The sequence below is a fragment of the Bos javanicus genome, chromosome 5 (genome assembly GCF_032452875.1).
Source record: "Bos javanicus breed banteng chromosome 5, ARS-OSU_banteng_1.0, whole genome shotgun sequence".
NCBI classification, from domain to species: Eukaryota; Metazoa; Chordata; class Mammalia; order Artiodactyla; family Bovidae; genus Bos; species Bos javanicus.
Genome location: NC_083872.1, coordinates 71,343,399 through 71,360,440, shown reverse-complemented (window position 1 = coordinate 71,360,440; position 17,042 = coordinate 71,343,399). Strand labels below are relative to the sequence as shown.

The following is a 17,042-nucleotide window of genomic DNA, read 5'->3' as shown; positions in this document are numbered from 1 at the left end:
ATGTGATTTAGGACAAGTCCCATAAATGCAACTAGCCTCAGTGTTCCTATCTGTAAAATGGGACAATAAAGTCTGCCTTGCGGAATTTGTTTGGGATGGCACACTGTGAAGACTTAGTGCAAGGCAGGTGTCCAGTACCTATTGTTGGCTCTCTAAATGAACAACACTTCTTTGATCTCATCCCTTGAAAACTGGAGACAATAATTCCTACTTCACATCACACTAAATGTGATTGTAAAATATATGTATAGATGTATCTATATATTGCCCAGGCTGAAAAATAGATACTCAAAAAACAAACAAACAAACAAACAACTGGCTGATCATATCATGGACTGAATTTAGCCTAGTTGATGGAACTTATCTTACATTTATTACTTAGGAAAATTTTTAACTAAATATTTTAGTTCTTTTTGAAAATGATTTCCAAACGTGAGGAAAATTTAGCTGGAACAACCAATTAGCATATTTCCTAGACACAAATCATCTTATGCACAAATGAGTCAAGAACTGAGAGAAAAATGCCTAAAAATAGCTTAGAGACGCAGGTGAACTGGCTTCCTTTGCTTCCCTGCTCACTGTGTGCGTCGTGGCCTGGCAGGTGATCACACTTACATCCCGAATGGCAAGGCTGATTCGTCAAACTGGAGAAACCCTGAAACTGAAATCCTTGGTGCAACTGTCAGAGCAGCACACCCCTGGTCACTAGACCCTGCAGTGAAAGCTCTGTGCTGGGGGAGGGGCCTACAGATGACAGTGGTCCTTGGAGTTCATGTTCAGTCTATGGATTTAGGAAAGGAAAAGAAGCATCTGGAAGGTGATCAGCATCCTCCAAGGGGGCTGACTCCAGATCCAGGGTAGGGGCCAGAAAAGTTGGTTATCTCTCTGGGCATCTGGGTTTGATGTTCGACTTCTAACTCTCACTTAACATCTGTGTGATGTTAGAAGAGTTACCTAATCTTGTTGGGCCTTGATATCTTTCTTTGTAAAATAGGGAAGCACTATTTTCCCAGTTAACAAGAGTGTTTGTTTTGAGGTTCAAATGAGAGTCTTAAGATAAAGCAATACCTAGATATGAACCTCCATTATTACTACAGCGATAGTAGAGATTTACACTGCTGCTGCTGCTGCTGCTAAGTCGCTTCAGTCGTGTCCGACTCTGTGCGACCCCATAGACGGCAGCTCAGCAGTCTCCCCCGTCCCTGGGATTCTCCAGGCAAGAATGCTGGAGTGGGTTGCCATTTCTTTCTCCAATGCATGAAAGTGAAAAGTGAAAGGGAAGTCTCTCAGTCATGTCTGACTCTTCGCGACCCCATGGACTGCAGCCTACCAGGCTCCTCCATCCATGGAATTTTCCAGGCAAGAGTACTGGAGTGGGGTGCCATCGCCTTCTCCGAGAGACTTATAATGCTCACTAAAAACGACCGTGTCATGAATACTTACTTCCTCTTAGGCATTGTCAGTGTGGTCCTTTATGTTTGTGATCCTGCTTTGTGCTTGCACCAATATCTGAAGGGGTTGCTATTACTATGTCCATGTTACAGGTGGGAAATGAAGGTCCAGAGAGGTTAACTAGCTTGCCCAAGTTTGCACAGCTAATTAGTCATGTTGGTGGAATGCGGACTCAGGCAACCGGACTCGAGCCCAGGTGCCTACCCTTTAGGCTGTGAGGTTTCCTGAGAGCATGACAAACAACAAGTTCTTTATCAGCAAGAGTTAAGGAAGTATCCTACTTTCCCCGCCACCCAGCGGCCTCAGGTTTGCTTCAAGGAGGAGAGCTGGCGTCTCAAGGTCATCCCAGCCCAGAGCTGGGGACTGTGAGCAGCGGCAGCAGGAGTGAGCCTGCAGGTAGGGTGCCACACCCATGAAACAGGAGGCAGGAGAGTCTCATGGGCACAGGATGGGCTTCGGAGCAAGAGTCACAAGGATTGCCTCCTTGACATCTACACTATCAGCTGTCCCACCAACAACTTCCCCGTCTGTAAAATGGGAAGTTTACACTACCCTCAGGAGGCTGCTTCAGGGATCAGAGTAATGAATGCAAATCTCCTGTTGCAATTAATACCGCCACACAGCGGGTGCTCAGTAAATGGCTGCTCCTGTGTCTCTCTCCCTGAGACCCGTGGTTATTCTAGGTGATAAAATGTAAGGGATGGTGGCACTGACAGATTCTCTCTGGACAGAAACCTCCTGAGGAGAGTACAAATCAGGGCTTAGAACTATGGGGTCTGGGGGTATGGGCTGCCTGAAATCACATTCTGGTTCCACCACTTACAAATCTTGTGACCTTAGGCATGTTACTTAATCTATCTGTGCCTCAGTCTCCTTGTCTGTAAAATGGGCATAATAACAATACCCACTTCATTCATTATTAATTAGTCTGTGTAAAGCAGTTATGACGGTGCTCACTTTGTGGCAAGCTTTCAGTAAATGCTTGCTGACTTGCATCAGGGCCCTGCATGTCCCTGGGTGGTGGGGCATTTATGAGCCTTCAGTGGGCTATGCTGTTTTCTGCAAACCCTCCCCTTCTTTGCAGACTTCCAATCAGATCTTGGAAGGGTGGAAATCTCTGAAGCCTGGCCACATGACAGGCTACCCTTACCTGGTGGGCAATGGGGATTTGAAAATGGTGTCCATGACACCTAGACAACAGACCTGGGAGTCGGGAAAGCACCCACACTCATGCACACACACCTATGTCTGAGTTTCTGTATTGTCTGCATTTACAGCCAGGTTTTGACTCAAATGAGTGGTTTCATTTCTTTCACTTTGGATAAAAGTGAGTCTCTCCCTACCCCTGCATGGGGTCCCTGAGTGGTCCATGAATAATTCCCACCTTGATGCAGTAGATACCTGGATGCAGGGGTGAGAAATGGAGGGCGAGCCAGTTCATTCCATGCAAGTGAAAAAGCACAGGCGCTCTCAGACCCAACCAGAAATTCTACTCTGCACGGTTTAGTTAGAAAACTACAGGGAGACAATAATTTACTTCTAGTAGAGAGAGGGAGAGAGGGAAGACGAGGGCGGGAGGGGGAGAGGGAAGGAGAGAAGGAGAGGGAAGGAAGAGAAGGAGAGAAGAGGGGCAGGATGAGAGGGAGAGAGAACGTAATCGAAAGAATACGCCTAGAATCAAGATCAAGGCACACGGATATCTTGTAATCTAAGAATCAGGAGCATTCCCATATAGCCTTGCTCCCAGTCCTCCTGCGTCCCTGCAACTCGAGGGACCTGCTTATTGTCAAGCCTGCGTCTCTCCTTTAAACCAGAGGAGCCTCGATCTTCGTGACAGCGAGGCTGCCCGCGCACACCGCCCAGGGCGCAAACCAGCCCAAAGCCCCCGCGCGCTGCGGCCGCGCTCCCCGCACCGGGGACGCGGGCTGGGTGTGAGAGGAAGGGCGCCCTCCCAGAGCCCCGCCGCCCCGGGATCTCCAGCCCGCCACCCTACCTGAGCTGGCGCGGCTCGCAGTCCACGCCGGGCAGCAGCAGCCGGGCGGCCTGGCGGACGTCGTCGCTGTCCATGGAGAAGCTGCGGCGGTGGCCGGCGTGAGCCACGGCCACCCGGATCCACTCCATCAGCGGCGGCAGCACGAGGAAGGGCCTGCGGCGAGGGAGGGACCGAGACGCGTTAGGGCGGCAGTAGCAGGGGCTCCCTGCTCAGCCCCACCCCCTGCTCATCGCCGACTTCCCCACCACCCGCCTCCCCCTTTTCCCTGGAGACACTGTCTCTCAATTCAAAGTGAGAGAACCTTTGGAGACATCCGGACCGCACCGGTGACCTCGGGGCAGGCTCTCTGGAGTCTTTGGGCCTCAGTTTCCTCATCTGCAAATGGGGGATAATGTGACTGAAAGGATACGACGTGACTCTTCTGTGAGTGTAATCTCCCTCGGCGATCAAATGAACATTAAGGAAATGACTCACTTAAAGCACCAAGCACAGGGTCAGGTGCTTAGTAGAGAATCCAATCCACTCCTGGGGTTATTAGGACTTGGGGCTCCCCACGGTGAGCCCAATCTTAAAGTGCCCTCCAACACTCCCTTCCCACCGCTAGGCTGCTTCCTGTCATCATCCTTCCGAAGTTCTCCCAGGCCTCAGTTTTTCTCAAGGACCAGACTGCTGGCAGACTTCAGCATCTGGGAAGAAGCAGTCTTCTGGGAGAACCTGGAGGGGCAGCCCAGAGCTGCCAGCGATGTGCGGGGGAGGAGGGGGCGGTGCTCTGGGGCCTTAGCCACACCCCCGAGCTGTGGGAAGTCTCGGCTCCCCACTAGCTAAAGGGGTCACAGCAGGGGTCCAACTCGCTGCATGAATTAACCGAGATCTTGCTTCTGGCTGAACTTTCTAGGTGTAATACATTTGTGCTATCTTCCTGTTCCTGAAAGTGATTATTATAAATTCCATCTTCTCATTAGGACTGAGGACAGGGAGCTTTTGCAAAACCCTGATACCCGAGTCCTATCCCAGGGATTCTAATTTAATTCATCTAGGATGAGGCTGGACATTGATAGCTTTTAAAACCTCCCCCAGGTGAACACAACACGGCTCAGAATTCTCTGGAGAGTTTCTTAAAATGCAGATTGCTGGGCTCCACCCCCATAGTGTCCGATTCAGGAGATCAGGGGATGTGGCCAAGAATTTGCATTTCTAATGAGTCCTGGGTCTATGCTGAGGCTGATGCTACTGGTTAGAGGTGGGTGCGTGTTCAGTCTTGTCCAACTCTTTGAGACCCTAGGGGCTATAGCTCACCAGGCTCCTCTGTCCATGGAATTTCCCAGGCAAGAATACTGGAGTGGGTTGCCATTGCCTACTTCAGGGGATCTTCCTCACCCAGGGACAGAACTCCCATTTCCTGTGTCTCCTGCATTGGTAGGCCGATTCTTTACCACCTTGCCATCTGGAAGCCCTAGAGGGGCACACTCAAAGAGCTTCTGCTCTAAAGTATGGTAAGGGCCTGGGGATCACCTGGTTTTGTGTGTGTATGTGTAAATGCAGATTTCCTGGCCTTATCTCCAGTAATGCTGATTGCACAGGGCTCACGAATATAATTTTAATAATCAGCCCCTATGATATTGATTTAGGTAGACCAGGGGCCACACTTTGAGAAATGCACGGTGCAGGTCAAAAAGGTTTCCTATTCATGCGTTATGGCTACAGCTGGGTTGAGGCATGCGGGGCATGTGGGTGTAAAATTTAGGAAGGCCAGATCATGTCATCATGTTCCAGCAGCTTTCTTGCTTCACCCTAGCCCTGGAGCTGCTGTTCAATCCAGCATGGCTGCCATGGGTGGGAGAAGAAAGTGGTAAGTAAAGGGTTTATTTACCCAAGGCAGGAGCACCTTCACTGTATGCAGTTGTCTCCCCATTTTGGTGGCAGGTTCCAGTTTTTCTAGAATGCTTTCTGGTTATCCAATGTTAAGACTTAACAGCTGTTACATTTATCTCAGTTAATCCCATTCATGATCTCAGCTAAATGCTTAGGACAACCTACAAGCTAGTCATGATTATGCCTATTTTCTAGATCAGGAGAATAAAGTGTACTGAGGTTAAGTAACATGCCCTGGCTCACAAGGTTGGCAAATATGAGAGCTGGGAATCAGACCCAAGACATTTGACTTCACAGCCCATGTGCAGTAACCCCATGTGGTACTTGTCCAACTTCCCAGCATGCACCTGTTACCCCAAGGGGGCCCATCTGGTCATGGACGTTTGATGGCAGGTTATTTTCATTCCTGCTCACTCAGCTCCATTCTCTCTCTATAATATAAGGTTTCCAATCCTTTGAAAATCCACACCCTACTTAACCTTCCGACCACAATTCAAATCCCACCTCTCTCTAAACATTTCTCCTGGGGACTCCTCCCAAAACAGACCCTTCCCACAGTGGCCCCCCACCCCAGTGGCCTGACCTACCAGTCTTGCAGATGCCACATGAGAATGTGAACTCCATGAGATGGGGACCTAGGACTGCTGGATTCACCAACCCAGCCCCATCCCCAGTCGTGGGACAGTGCCTGGCAGGCTGTGAGCACTTAATAAATGACATGTTCATGAAACGGACTAAGATTTATCAATTCCTCACTGGGAGAAACAGATAAAATCGAGTTTCTGAACCGGTGGACCTGTGGGGCAGGTTCCCAGGGAATGTCTGCCTGGATCAGCCTGCTGCTTAGGCTGTCGTCCTCATTCTCTCATTCTCTCCATCACCTAAACCGAATCAGGCACTCAATAAACACACACAGACTTGAAATTGAATTGGATTCTACAGTCTCAGGTGAGCAGAACTTATTTTTGTCACCATGACTCCATCACTGCTAAAGCCAAACCGGGACGCCCCTCTGAGCTGTTTCCGCAGAGGCGGCACCCCCAGCCCCTGGCCTGCCTTTGCTTTGCACGGTCCCAGCCCCTCAAGCACAGCCCACAACTCCCAACCCCTCAGGGTCCTCTGGAACACTGCCCTTCAGCAGCTGTCTTTCATGTTAGATGCTGAGGCCTGGGGCACACAGTCAACTCCTGATGAATACAGAAGAGGAGAAAAAGACGCTCTACTGCGCCTTCGAAATAACACTTTTACCAAGACGAGCATTCGAATGAGAAACCTTGAACCCCAGATTCCACCGCCTCTGGAATTTTCTATGGACTTTTCTCCCCTTTCAACATTGCCTTCTTTTCGTCAGTCTGACCTCAATAGTTTATAAGCTCATGAATTCTTTGCCAGCAACTCATTTAAAAATCTTCTTATCTTGTCTACTCAGAGGGAAAGAAAAATAGTATTATTTGTGAAGTTTCTTTTGGAGGAGGTTGGAGATGGGAAAGAATGCTGGGGTCTTGAGTTAAGGAGAGGGTGGAGAATGCTAAGAGGGAAAAAGACTGCATTCTCCTGATACATTTTTTAAGAAAACACTTTGTTGGTGAAGTTGTCTGTAGTGACTAAAACCTAGAGGAGGCCCAAGGAACTCATGGTTTAGTGAAGCAGATTCAACCTAAGAATCAAGGCCCAGTGTGGGAGGTGGGTAGGGAGGGGGGTGGTAGATGGATGGGTAGGGTGTGGAGGGTGGGAGGGCAGCAAGGAGTGTGTGAAAATTGCCAAGGCTCTGATTTCACCCCCAGAGTTTTGGTTCAATAGGTCTTGGGTGGGGCCTGGGCACCTGCATTTTTAATAAAATCCCCTGGGAATTCAGGAGCAACCCAGATCTAATAACCTCTGACTAGGTGGCCTGAGGTGAACAGAGGAGTGGGGGAACACAATCAATTCAAACAGGGCAGTGCCATTAAAATTGTCATTATGGCCTTAAAATACTGAAAACAGAGTTACCTACCATATGATCCAGTGATCCCACTCCTGGGCATAAATAACGACAAAATGCCAATTCAAAAAGATATATACATCCCAATGTTCATAGAAGTCCTACTTACAACAGTTAAGAAACGAAAGCAACCTAAATGTCTGTTGACAGATACATAGATAAAGAAGACGGTGATGGAATATTACTAAGCCATGAAAAAGAGTGAAATATTGTCATTTGCTGCAACATAGATAGACCTAGAGATTATCATACTAAGTGAAGGAAGTCAGATAGAGGAAGACAAATATTAATATGCTATTCTTTATATGTGGAACCTAAAAAATTATACAAATGAACTTGTTTACAAAACAGAAACAGATCCACAGTTGTAGAAAACAAACTTATGGTTATCAAAGGGGAAAGGCAGGGAGGGATAAATTAGGGGTTTAGGATTAAAATGGTATTTCCAGAAGCTAGTGGTAAAGAGCCTGCCTGCTAATGCAGGAGACATAAGAGATGGGAGTTTGATCCCTGGGTCACGAAGATTCCCTGGAAGAGGGCATGGCACCCACTCCAGTATTCTTGCCTGGAGAATCCTGTGAAAAGAGGAGCCTGGCAGGCTACCATTACACCCTACTATATACAAAACACGGAGAAGGCAATGGCACCCCACTCCAGTACTCTTGCCTGGAAAATCCCATGGGTGGAGGAGCCTGGTGGGCTGCAGTCCATGGGGTCGCTGAGGGTTGGACATGACTGAGCGACTTCACTTTCACTTTTCACTTTCATGCGTTGGAGAGGGAAATGGCAACCCACTCCAGTGTTCTTGCCTGGAGAATCCCAGGGACGGGGAAGCCTGGTGGGCTGCCATCTATGGGGTCACACAGAGTCAGACACGACTGAAGTGACTTAGCAATAGCAATATACAAAACAGCCAACAAGGTCCTACTGTCTGGCAGAGGGAACTATACTCAATGTGTTGTAGACTGTAGTGTGCCTAGAACTAGCACAACACTGTAAATCAACTATATTTCAATAAAATTTAAAAAGTAAACCCTAAAAATCCTTTAGGTTGCACTCATATTGCAGGTATGCTTCCAGGGGCTGGAGATAGAGTGGAGAGCAAGACACATCTATGTTCTCATAGAGCTAATGGTCTAACAGGAAGACAGACATATAAGAAACCTGTAAACCAACCAAGTAATAAAGCAATTGCAAACTGTGATTGGTGCCAGGTTGCTGGGATAGAGAATAAATAGGTTGAGGTGGGGTGGTGGGAAGGCCTCTCTGAAGAGGAGACAAAACCTCAAATATGGGAAGGAACTGACCCTATGCGAATGTGTAGAGAGATGGGTATTTTAGAGAGCAGTAGTAGACTGCGCAAAGGCCTCGAGGCAGAAAAGACTTAGAGCTCAACCAAGGAACCTTCATGTGAATCATGTCCTATTTGGCCCTCCAGGACAGATGCGGGGGCCAGGACACATGTGAGGAAGAGTCACTGTGCTTGGCTGGATAATGGCCCTCAAAGATATCAGGTCATATTCCCACAGCCTGTGAATACTGATGGCACAAGTGAGTCTGAAGATATGGTCCAGTTAGGGAATTTGAGAAGATTAGCCTGGATATCCAGGTAGGTCCTAAATACAATCGCACGGGTCCTTAGAAGAGGGAAATAGGGAGATTTAGTACAGGTGATACTGAAGCAAGATGCTCTGCTTTTGGGTTGAGCTGAAAGGAACCACAAGCCAAGGAATACAAGGAGTGCAGCTTTAGAAGCAGGAAAAGGTGAGGAAATGGTCTTCTCTCAGAGACTCCAGAATTTAGCAGACCTGCTGACAATTTGGTTTTGGCCAGTGAAATTGATTTTGGACTACTGACCTCTGGAACTGTACGAGAATGCGTGTGTGTTGTTTTAACCCACCAGGTTTGTGGTAATTTGTCCCAGCAGCCCCAGGAGACTAAACCAGGGTATTGACAGGGTAACTGCAGGTGAGTTTGGAGACCAGAGAGTGGAGAATGTGAACCAAATATTAAAGCTGGGAGTGAGGGCATCCAGAGGGCTCTGGAATCATCTCCGAGATCTGAGCTGCCTTGTTCCTGAGGTCAGAGCAGTTCTTGTTGATATGGGCTGAATGATATCAACCCCAAATTCATGCATCAAAGCCCTACATGCCAGAACCTCAAAATGTAACGGTATTAAAATAAGGCCATTGGAGTGGGCCCTAATTCAGCGTGACTTATAAGTGTCCTTATAAGACGAGGAGACTGGGACACATGGAGAGACACAAAGAGCCAGCTATGCGAAAGATGCAGAGAGAGGGCAGCGGTCTATCAGCCAAGGAGAGAGGTCTTGGAAAAAACCGCACCTCTGACAAGTCTCTAGCACTGTAAAAAGATAAACTTCTTTTGTTCAAGCCACCCAGTTTGGGTTAATTTGTTATAGAAGCCCCAGCAGATGAAAATGCCTGTGGTTTGACTTAAATTTTGCTCACCCCTCAATATTTTAGTCTGTGGTAGAGGAACTTCCATTGGAAGCTGATTCTTTAGAGAGCTGCTGGTTTTCGTTCATTTCCTAGTGACAACGGAAGATGAATTCAAAGCCATTTGAAGGCTGTACCGTGCAGAGGTCAGAAGTTTGGGCTTTGGAGACAGGCTGAGTAAGAGCTGGATTCCAGCTCCACCCTCAAACTGTGTGACCTTGAACAAAGTATAGTTGTCCCTTGGTATCCACGGGGAATTGGTTTCAGGAACCTCATTGGTACCAAAATTCTCAAATCCTTTATATAAAATGGGATAGAACAGTACTCTGCATCTGCAGATTCAACCAACTGTGGATGTGGACCCTACAGATGGAGGACTCACTGTATTCCAATGGTCATGCCTTGGTCCTCTCACTGGGAAAGTGGGGATAATAACAGTATCTACTTCAAGGGGTGTGGTTGGCCTAATAATGTCACCCCACTGAATGTCCACATCCTAATCCCCAGAACCTGCCAAGGTTATTTGGTAAAACAGAGTCTGCACATGAGATTAAGTTAAGGATTTTGAGCAGGAAAGACTAGCCTCAACTACCAAGGTGGGCCTGAAATGAAATCACAAGGGAACTTAGAAGAGGGAGGTGAGACAGTCAAAGGTGAGACTTTCCTGGTGGTTCAGTGGCTAAGACTCTGCACTCCCAATGCAGGGGGCTTGGGACTGATCCCTGGTCAGAGAACCAGATCTCACATGTTACAGCTAAGAGTCTGAATGCCAAAGTTAAAAGATCCCACGTGCTGCAACTAATACCTGGGAACAGTCCGGGGGAAAAAAAAAAAAAAAGGTCAAAGGAGGGAGTAGATGTGACGACAGAAGCAAAAAGTTGGACTAATACAGGAAAGGGACCAGGAGTTAAGGAACACAGGTGGCCTCCAGATGCTGGAAAAAGCAAGGAAATGGATTTTCCCCTGGAGATTCCAGAAGGAGGCAGCCCTGCCGACACTTTAAATTTAGCGAAACCGATTTTGTATTTGTGACCCCTAGACTGTAAGATAATCAATCTGTGTTGTTTTGAACCTCCACGTTTATACCAGTCTTTTTTTTTTTTTTTAAACAGCAGCCACGGGAAACTAGCACAGAGGGTTACTGTAAGAACTGCATGGGATGATGTGCATGTAGCCCGGCGCCTGGTACCAAAAAGTGCTCATAAGCAGTAGCTGTCATAATCGTCATCATAATCAGCATTGTTTTAGCATCACTCAGCCTTCTCCCTCCTGGATGGAGGAAAAGGCCTTGCTACACAGAGCGATGCTCCCGTCTTTCTTCAAATTGAAGCAAATCTCTGCAGTTTCTATGCCTTTCTTTATAAATCATGTGGCCCTGACTTTTCATGATTGTTATTTGTTGAGTCTTTCTTAGGCTGGAGAAGAATTTAGATGTTTGACTGTGGTTTGGGAGGCTCATAATTTCAGGGACACAGGGAGTGAAGGACAAGCAGCACAACTAGACAATATCCAGGGCTGGTTTCTATAGCAATATTCACTGCGATCTCACTGTAGTGGTGAGACCAAAGATAGGAAGATGATGGCAGAGGTCAGAAGTGGTCATGGCTGGTTACTGTAGTGACAGCCCTACGGTGCAAAGTACGGTGGGCTTGCCCAAGGGGGTGGTTCCTGAAGACAGCCTAGAGAGGGAGGAGCCAAGGGTGTGGGCTACAGCAGAGCTTCTTGAATATTAACATGCATATGAATATCTAGGATCTTTTTAAAATGAAGATTCTGATTCAGTAGGTCTAGGGTAGGGTCCAAGATTCTGCATATCTACCAAACTCTCTGGCAGTGATTCAGCCACCAATCCATGGACCACACTTAAATAACCAGGCCCTAGAGAGTATATATATGTGTGTGAGTGTGTGTGTGTGTATAATGAAAACTGGGGTATCTTTTTGATTTATGGTTTCTCCAAATATATGCCCAGGAAATCAGAAATGGTGAATTGTGTTATCATGTTTAAGGGGGAGAAGGTGAGGCCAGGAGGGTAAGCGCTGTAAGAGGGTGAGAGGCCCAGGAGACAACAAAACAGAAGGAGGTGTTTGTACCTTGATCTCCTGATTAAAGCTGGGGGGTGGTGGTATGCTATACTGGATTGGCTAAACCTGGGTCACAAGCCTGCACCAAGCTGTAGGGGAGGTCGGGAGAGCAAGTTTCAGCCTTTATCAGGGGAGGTGGGTTCCACCTCCCACCAGGATTCTCCTTCAGTTTCCCAACAATCTTACAAAATATAATCTTTCAGTCTTGGGGAGTTTACTCTGAACCAAGCACGCATCTTATTGTCTGATAGGTATTTTATATTCATGACTGTGTTTAGCATCATCTTGAGAAAGTAAATACTCAAAAAATACACTTGGCAATGGTTATATCTAAGTAGACATTATCTCCAAAGATACCTAAGTAGACATTTATCCAAAGAAGACACACAGATGGCTAAAAAAGCACATGAAAATATGTTCAACATCATTGATTATCAGAGAAATGCAAATCAAAACTACAGTGAGGAATCAACTCAGTGGTAAGAATGGCCATCATCAAAAAAATCTACCAACAGTAAATGCTACAGAGTGTATAGAGAAAAGGGGAGCTTCCTACACTGTTCGTGAGAATGTAAACTGGTGTAGCCACTATGGAGAACAGTATGGAGGTTCCTAAAAATCTAAAAATGGAACTACTATATGATCCAGCAATCCCACTCCTGGGCATATATTCGGAGAAACCATAAATCAAAAAGATACCCCAGTGTTCATTATACACACACACACACACTCACACATATATATATATATATAATGGAATATTACTCAGCCATAAAAAGAATGACATAATGCCTTTTGCAGCAACACGGATGGACCTAGAGATTATCATACTGAAGTCAGATAGAGAAAGACAAATAGCTGTGAAATCTAAAGAAATGAAACAAATGCACTTATTTACAAAACAGGAATAGACTCACGGACACAGAAAACAAACTTATGTTTACCAAAGGAGAAATGTGGGGGGGTAGGAATAAATCAGGAGCACGGGATTAACATATGCACTACTATATATAGGATATGTAACTAACAAGGACCTATTGTACAGCACAGGACACTCTACTCAATATTCTGATAACCTTTATGAGAAAAGAATCTGAAAAAGAATGAATATATGTATATGTATAATTGAATATCTTCACTGAAATTGACACAACATTGTAAATCAACTGTTCTCCAATAAAACTTAAAAATATATATATACTTTGTGGTGGTTAATTTTATATGTCAGCTTGGCTGGGTCACAGGTACCCAGACATATGGTCAAACACATATTACCAGATATATAGTCTGGATGTTGCTGGATATTGAAAGTATTTTTTAGATGAGATTAACAATTAAATCAGGGAACTTAAAGCAATTTATCTTCCACAAGGTAAAAGACATTTGTTCTTAAGAAAAGCTATGACAAACCTAGACAGAGTATTAAAAAACAGAGACACCACTTTGACCTCAAAGGTTCTTATTGTCAAAGCTATGTTTTTTTTTAGTGGTCCTGTACAGATGCAAGAGTTGGACCATAAAGAAGGCTGAGCACCAAAGAATTGATGCTTTCAAACTGTTGTGCTAGAGAAGACTCTTGAGAGTCCCTTGGACTGCAAGGAGATCAAACCAGTCAATCGTAAAGGAAATCAACCCTCGAATCTTCATTGGAAGTATTGATGTTAGAGCTGAAGCTCCAATCCTTTGGCCACTTGATGTGAAGAGCCGACTCATTTGAAAAGACCCTGATGCTGGGAAAGGCTGAGGGCAAGAGAAGAAGGGGTCCACAGAAGATGAGATGCTTGGATGGCATCATCAACTCAATGAACATGAGTTTGAGCAAACTCTGGGGTATAGTGAAGGATGGGGAAGCCTGGTGTGCTGCAGTCCATGGGGTCACAAAAAAGTCGGACGTAGCTTAGTGACTAAATAATAACAACAACAAGATGGGTAGGCCTCATCAATCAGTTAGAGGCCTGAAGAAAAAGAAAGACTGATCTCTTCCAAAGAATAAGGACTCTGCCAGCTCACTGCCTTCAGATCTGAGCTGCAGCATTGACTCTTCCGAGTGGATCATACACACATCCTGCTGGTTCTGTTTCTCTGGAAAACTCTGCCTAATACACACCTGCAATGGGTGCCATGGGACTTAACTGTCTGCAGAGAGGTAGCCTCCTCTTTCTACATGGATCCCGCCCCCTTCAGCCTCATGCACAACTGGCAGGGGCAGGGAGGAAGCCGAGGCCTGGATCACAGAGGACCACTTCCTAGCATCCCAAGTGTGCCCACAACTCTTGGGAAATGAGACAAAGGAACCATGGGTAGGGTAAGGCCAATGCTTTTAGGAAAGAGCAAGCCATTAGGTACCAAAGCACAAGTCCTTTGCTCTGTGAAAGTCCATATAATTACATAAATGCCCTGAAATGGGGCAAGTGCCAAGGGGCACTGGTGAGGAGGTGATTTCTGCTAATAATGCCAGCAGGTACATGTGAGTGATCACGCGACCTTCTTTGTCTTTCCTGTCACACATTCTGAAGAAGGTGATATAGAGGGCTGGGGGTTCATGAATGCAGTACTGAGGTTCAAGCAGGTTCAGGCAGAGCAAAAATGGTACACAAATTATAATAATCTCCTCATCTCCCGGCTGCCAACAAACAGCTGCACCTCCCCTAGTCTTCATCTTCCCTCCCACCCTGGAGAGGAGGGACTCCTCCAGTCCTACCCACCCCCCACTTCCCTGGGCACATGACTCCATCACTTCTCTCCCCACAGTCCCACAGCTCAACCTCCACCTCCTCTCTGGACTTTCTCATCAGCATTTAAGCGCTCAACATGTCTCTAACAATTTGAACTGGAGAGCAAGAATGCTGGTGAGTGCAAAATTCACAATTCCCCTGAATTTCAATCTAGGTCCTCGGTCTAGTTTTCCGTCTATGGCAGAGGGAGCTCAAAATCATCTGGGAACTGAATGAAATGCATATTCTTGTGTTTCCTGTGGCTGCTTAACAAACCACCACAAACTTGGTGGCTTGAAACAACATAAATTAAGGGCCCATTTTATGCTAAGCATGGGTCTGAGCATGAAAGGAAACAGAGAGGTTATATAACTTGCCTAAGGGCACATAGTTATATGCAGCAGCACAGGCAGACAGACCTGGAGTTGAGGCTAGTAACTGCATTCTGTCATCTGCAGGCAGTGGCTACAGTATACACAGGCTGGAGCTGACGAGGAGGGGAGAGAGTGGTGGAGTGAGGTGGACGGGCAGGAAACAACCCTGGAGAGAGACGAGGGAAGAACCACCCAGGGCCTTGTAACTTCTGGACTAAAACTGTAAACTCCTAATACTTGAATTGCAGTTGAAAAACACAAAATCAGAGAAACATTTGAAAAGAAATATAAAAAATGGGTTGACAAAAATATTCACTCTGAGCATGCAAAACAATGGGTTCACCATAACTGTTTGTTTAGAAAGAGAGCGGGGAGTTTTTTATATTCTGGCTAAGATTGCTGGCTCTCACCTTATATGTGTCTTCTTTCTGCTTTGTAATAAGACCCCCAATATTCACATGGGCTCATGACCACCTCGCTTACATTTTTCAGCCTCCCTTTCAGCTAGGAGACTGGTTCTTGCAAAGATATAAACAGAAGTTTCTTGTGATACTTTTAGGAAAGTTCCTAAATAGAAGAGGCCCAACTTTCTCTGGTCTTTTTCCATTCTGCTGGCAAGAATGTAGACAGAATGGCTGGTGCTCAAGCAGCCAAACTGAGCTATGTGGTAGAAGCCACACGGCACAGCACAATGATAGAAGAAGGATGATTGGTTAGGTGGCCATACCTGCCCTGGATTCTTAATTCCAGACTTGGTTTATATGAGAAATGAATGTCTATCTTGTTTAAACATCTGCTATTTGAGTTTTCTGTCACTGACAGCCAAATCTAATTCTAAGTGACACTCACATCAATTCCCATAACATGTACATTAAATCTCTATTTTTCCTTTATTTTTGTCACCATGGATTTGAGTTTCTTTCTGTTTAGCAAAAAAAGATAAACATTTTTTCATAGTTATCTTCTAGAGACTATGAATCTGTAACCTTGAGATTGTATTAACATTTGTTCCTAGAAACTACATTTACTCAAGTATTTGTTACAGTGAATTGTTTATTCATTTAAAAGTGTAAACTACGTCATAGGAAGTTGATTTTGTTCATCAGCCTCAGGAAATTTTACTGACAGTGGCTTGGAGCTCGTCATAATTAACCCACAAAAATCACAATACAGATACTCTTGGAGACAGAAACGTATCTCAAAGACTTCATCCTTGCAAAAGTTCTCTTATAAGGAATTTTAGCTATTTTCCCTCAACGTTATTGAGGTAGAGTTGACGCATACCAGAGTGTAAGTGTGGGGTGTACAGGATGACACTCTGATGCACATATATTATGATCACCATGGTAGGGTTAGTTAACACCTCCCTCACCTCACATAATTACCATTCTGTCTTTGTGGTGAGAACTTTTAAAATCTACTCACTTAGCAACTTTCAAGTGCATAATAAAATATTATTAACTACAGTCACCGTGCTGTATATTATTAGATCCTCAGAACTTATTCCTCTTATGACTGGAGGTTTGGATCCTTTGGCCAACATCTCTCCCCAATTCCCCTACCTCTTGCCACTGGCAGCCACCTCTCTACTCTGTTTCTCTGAGTTCAGGTTTTTCAGATTCCACTTATAAGTGAGATCATACAGCATTTGTCTTTGTCTGACTTATTTCAGTTTGCATAATGTCCTCAAGGTCCATCCACGCTGTCACTTATGTCAGGATTTTCTTTTTATTTTCTCTTAGCGGAATAATATTCCATTAACAGATCACTTTTTAAAACACCACGTAGAATCTCTTTTTTTAATACAACAAAAGAGGAGCTGAAGGTGAGGCTGGGCATAGTCTGGAGGTTCCCCTGTGTGTCCCTGGCGTCCTTGCCACTGGGCTGCAGCTTTGAGAAAATGATATTCCAGCTCTCTTGAGATAAACCCCTTGAACTCACATTACCCTGCACTTGGCAGTCTGACAGGATGGATTAAATTCATACTCCAGCCCTGATCAATCAAAACCCTACTCATCAAATCACAGACTGAAGACAGCTGATTCCCCAGGCCTCCGTGGAATGACTCATGCCCTGAGTTAGGAACATGTTTTAGAGCAGGCTCTGCCACTAA

At 45.7% G+C, this 17,042-nt stretch overlaps 1 protein-coding gene across 6 annotated transcripts in view; it reads right to left on the bottom strand.

Annotated features, from left to right (window-relative positions):
• ABTB3 (ankyrin repeat and BTB domain containing 3) overlaps window positions 1-17,042 on the bottom strand; it is a 328,126-nt gene that overhangs the window by 75,197 nt on the left and 235,887 nt on the right. For 3 of the 6 annotated variants that reach the window (XM_061417216.1, XM_061417217.1, XM_061417218.1), the window contains exon 4: window positions 3,446-3,598. In XM_061417216.1, the coding sequence (XP_061273200.1) occupies window positions 3,446-3,598 (153 nt within the window). Of the gene's footprint in view, window positions 1-3,445; window positions 3,599-3,746; window positions 6,072-17,042 lie in introns of those variants that run through there. The other 3 variants (XM_061417222.1, XM_061417221.1, XM_061417220.1) reach the window with 3 other exon arrangements.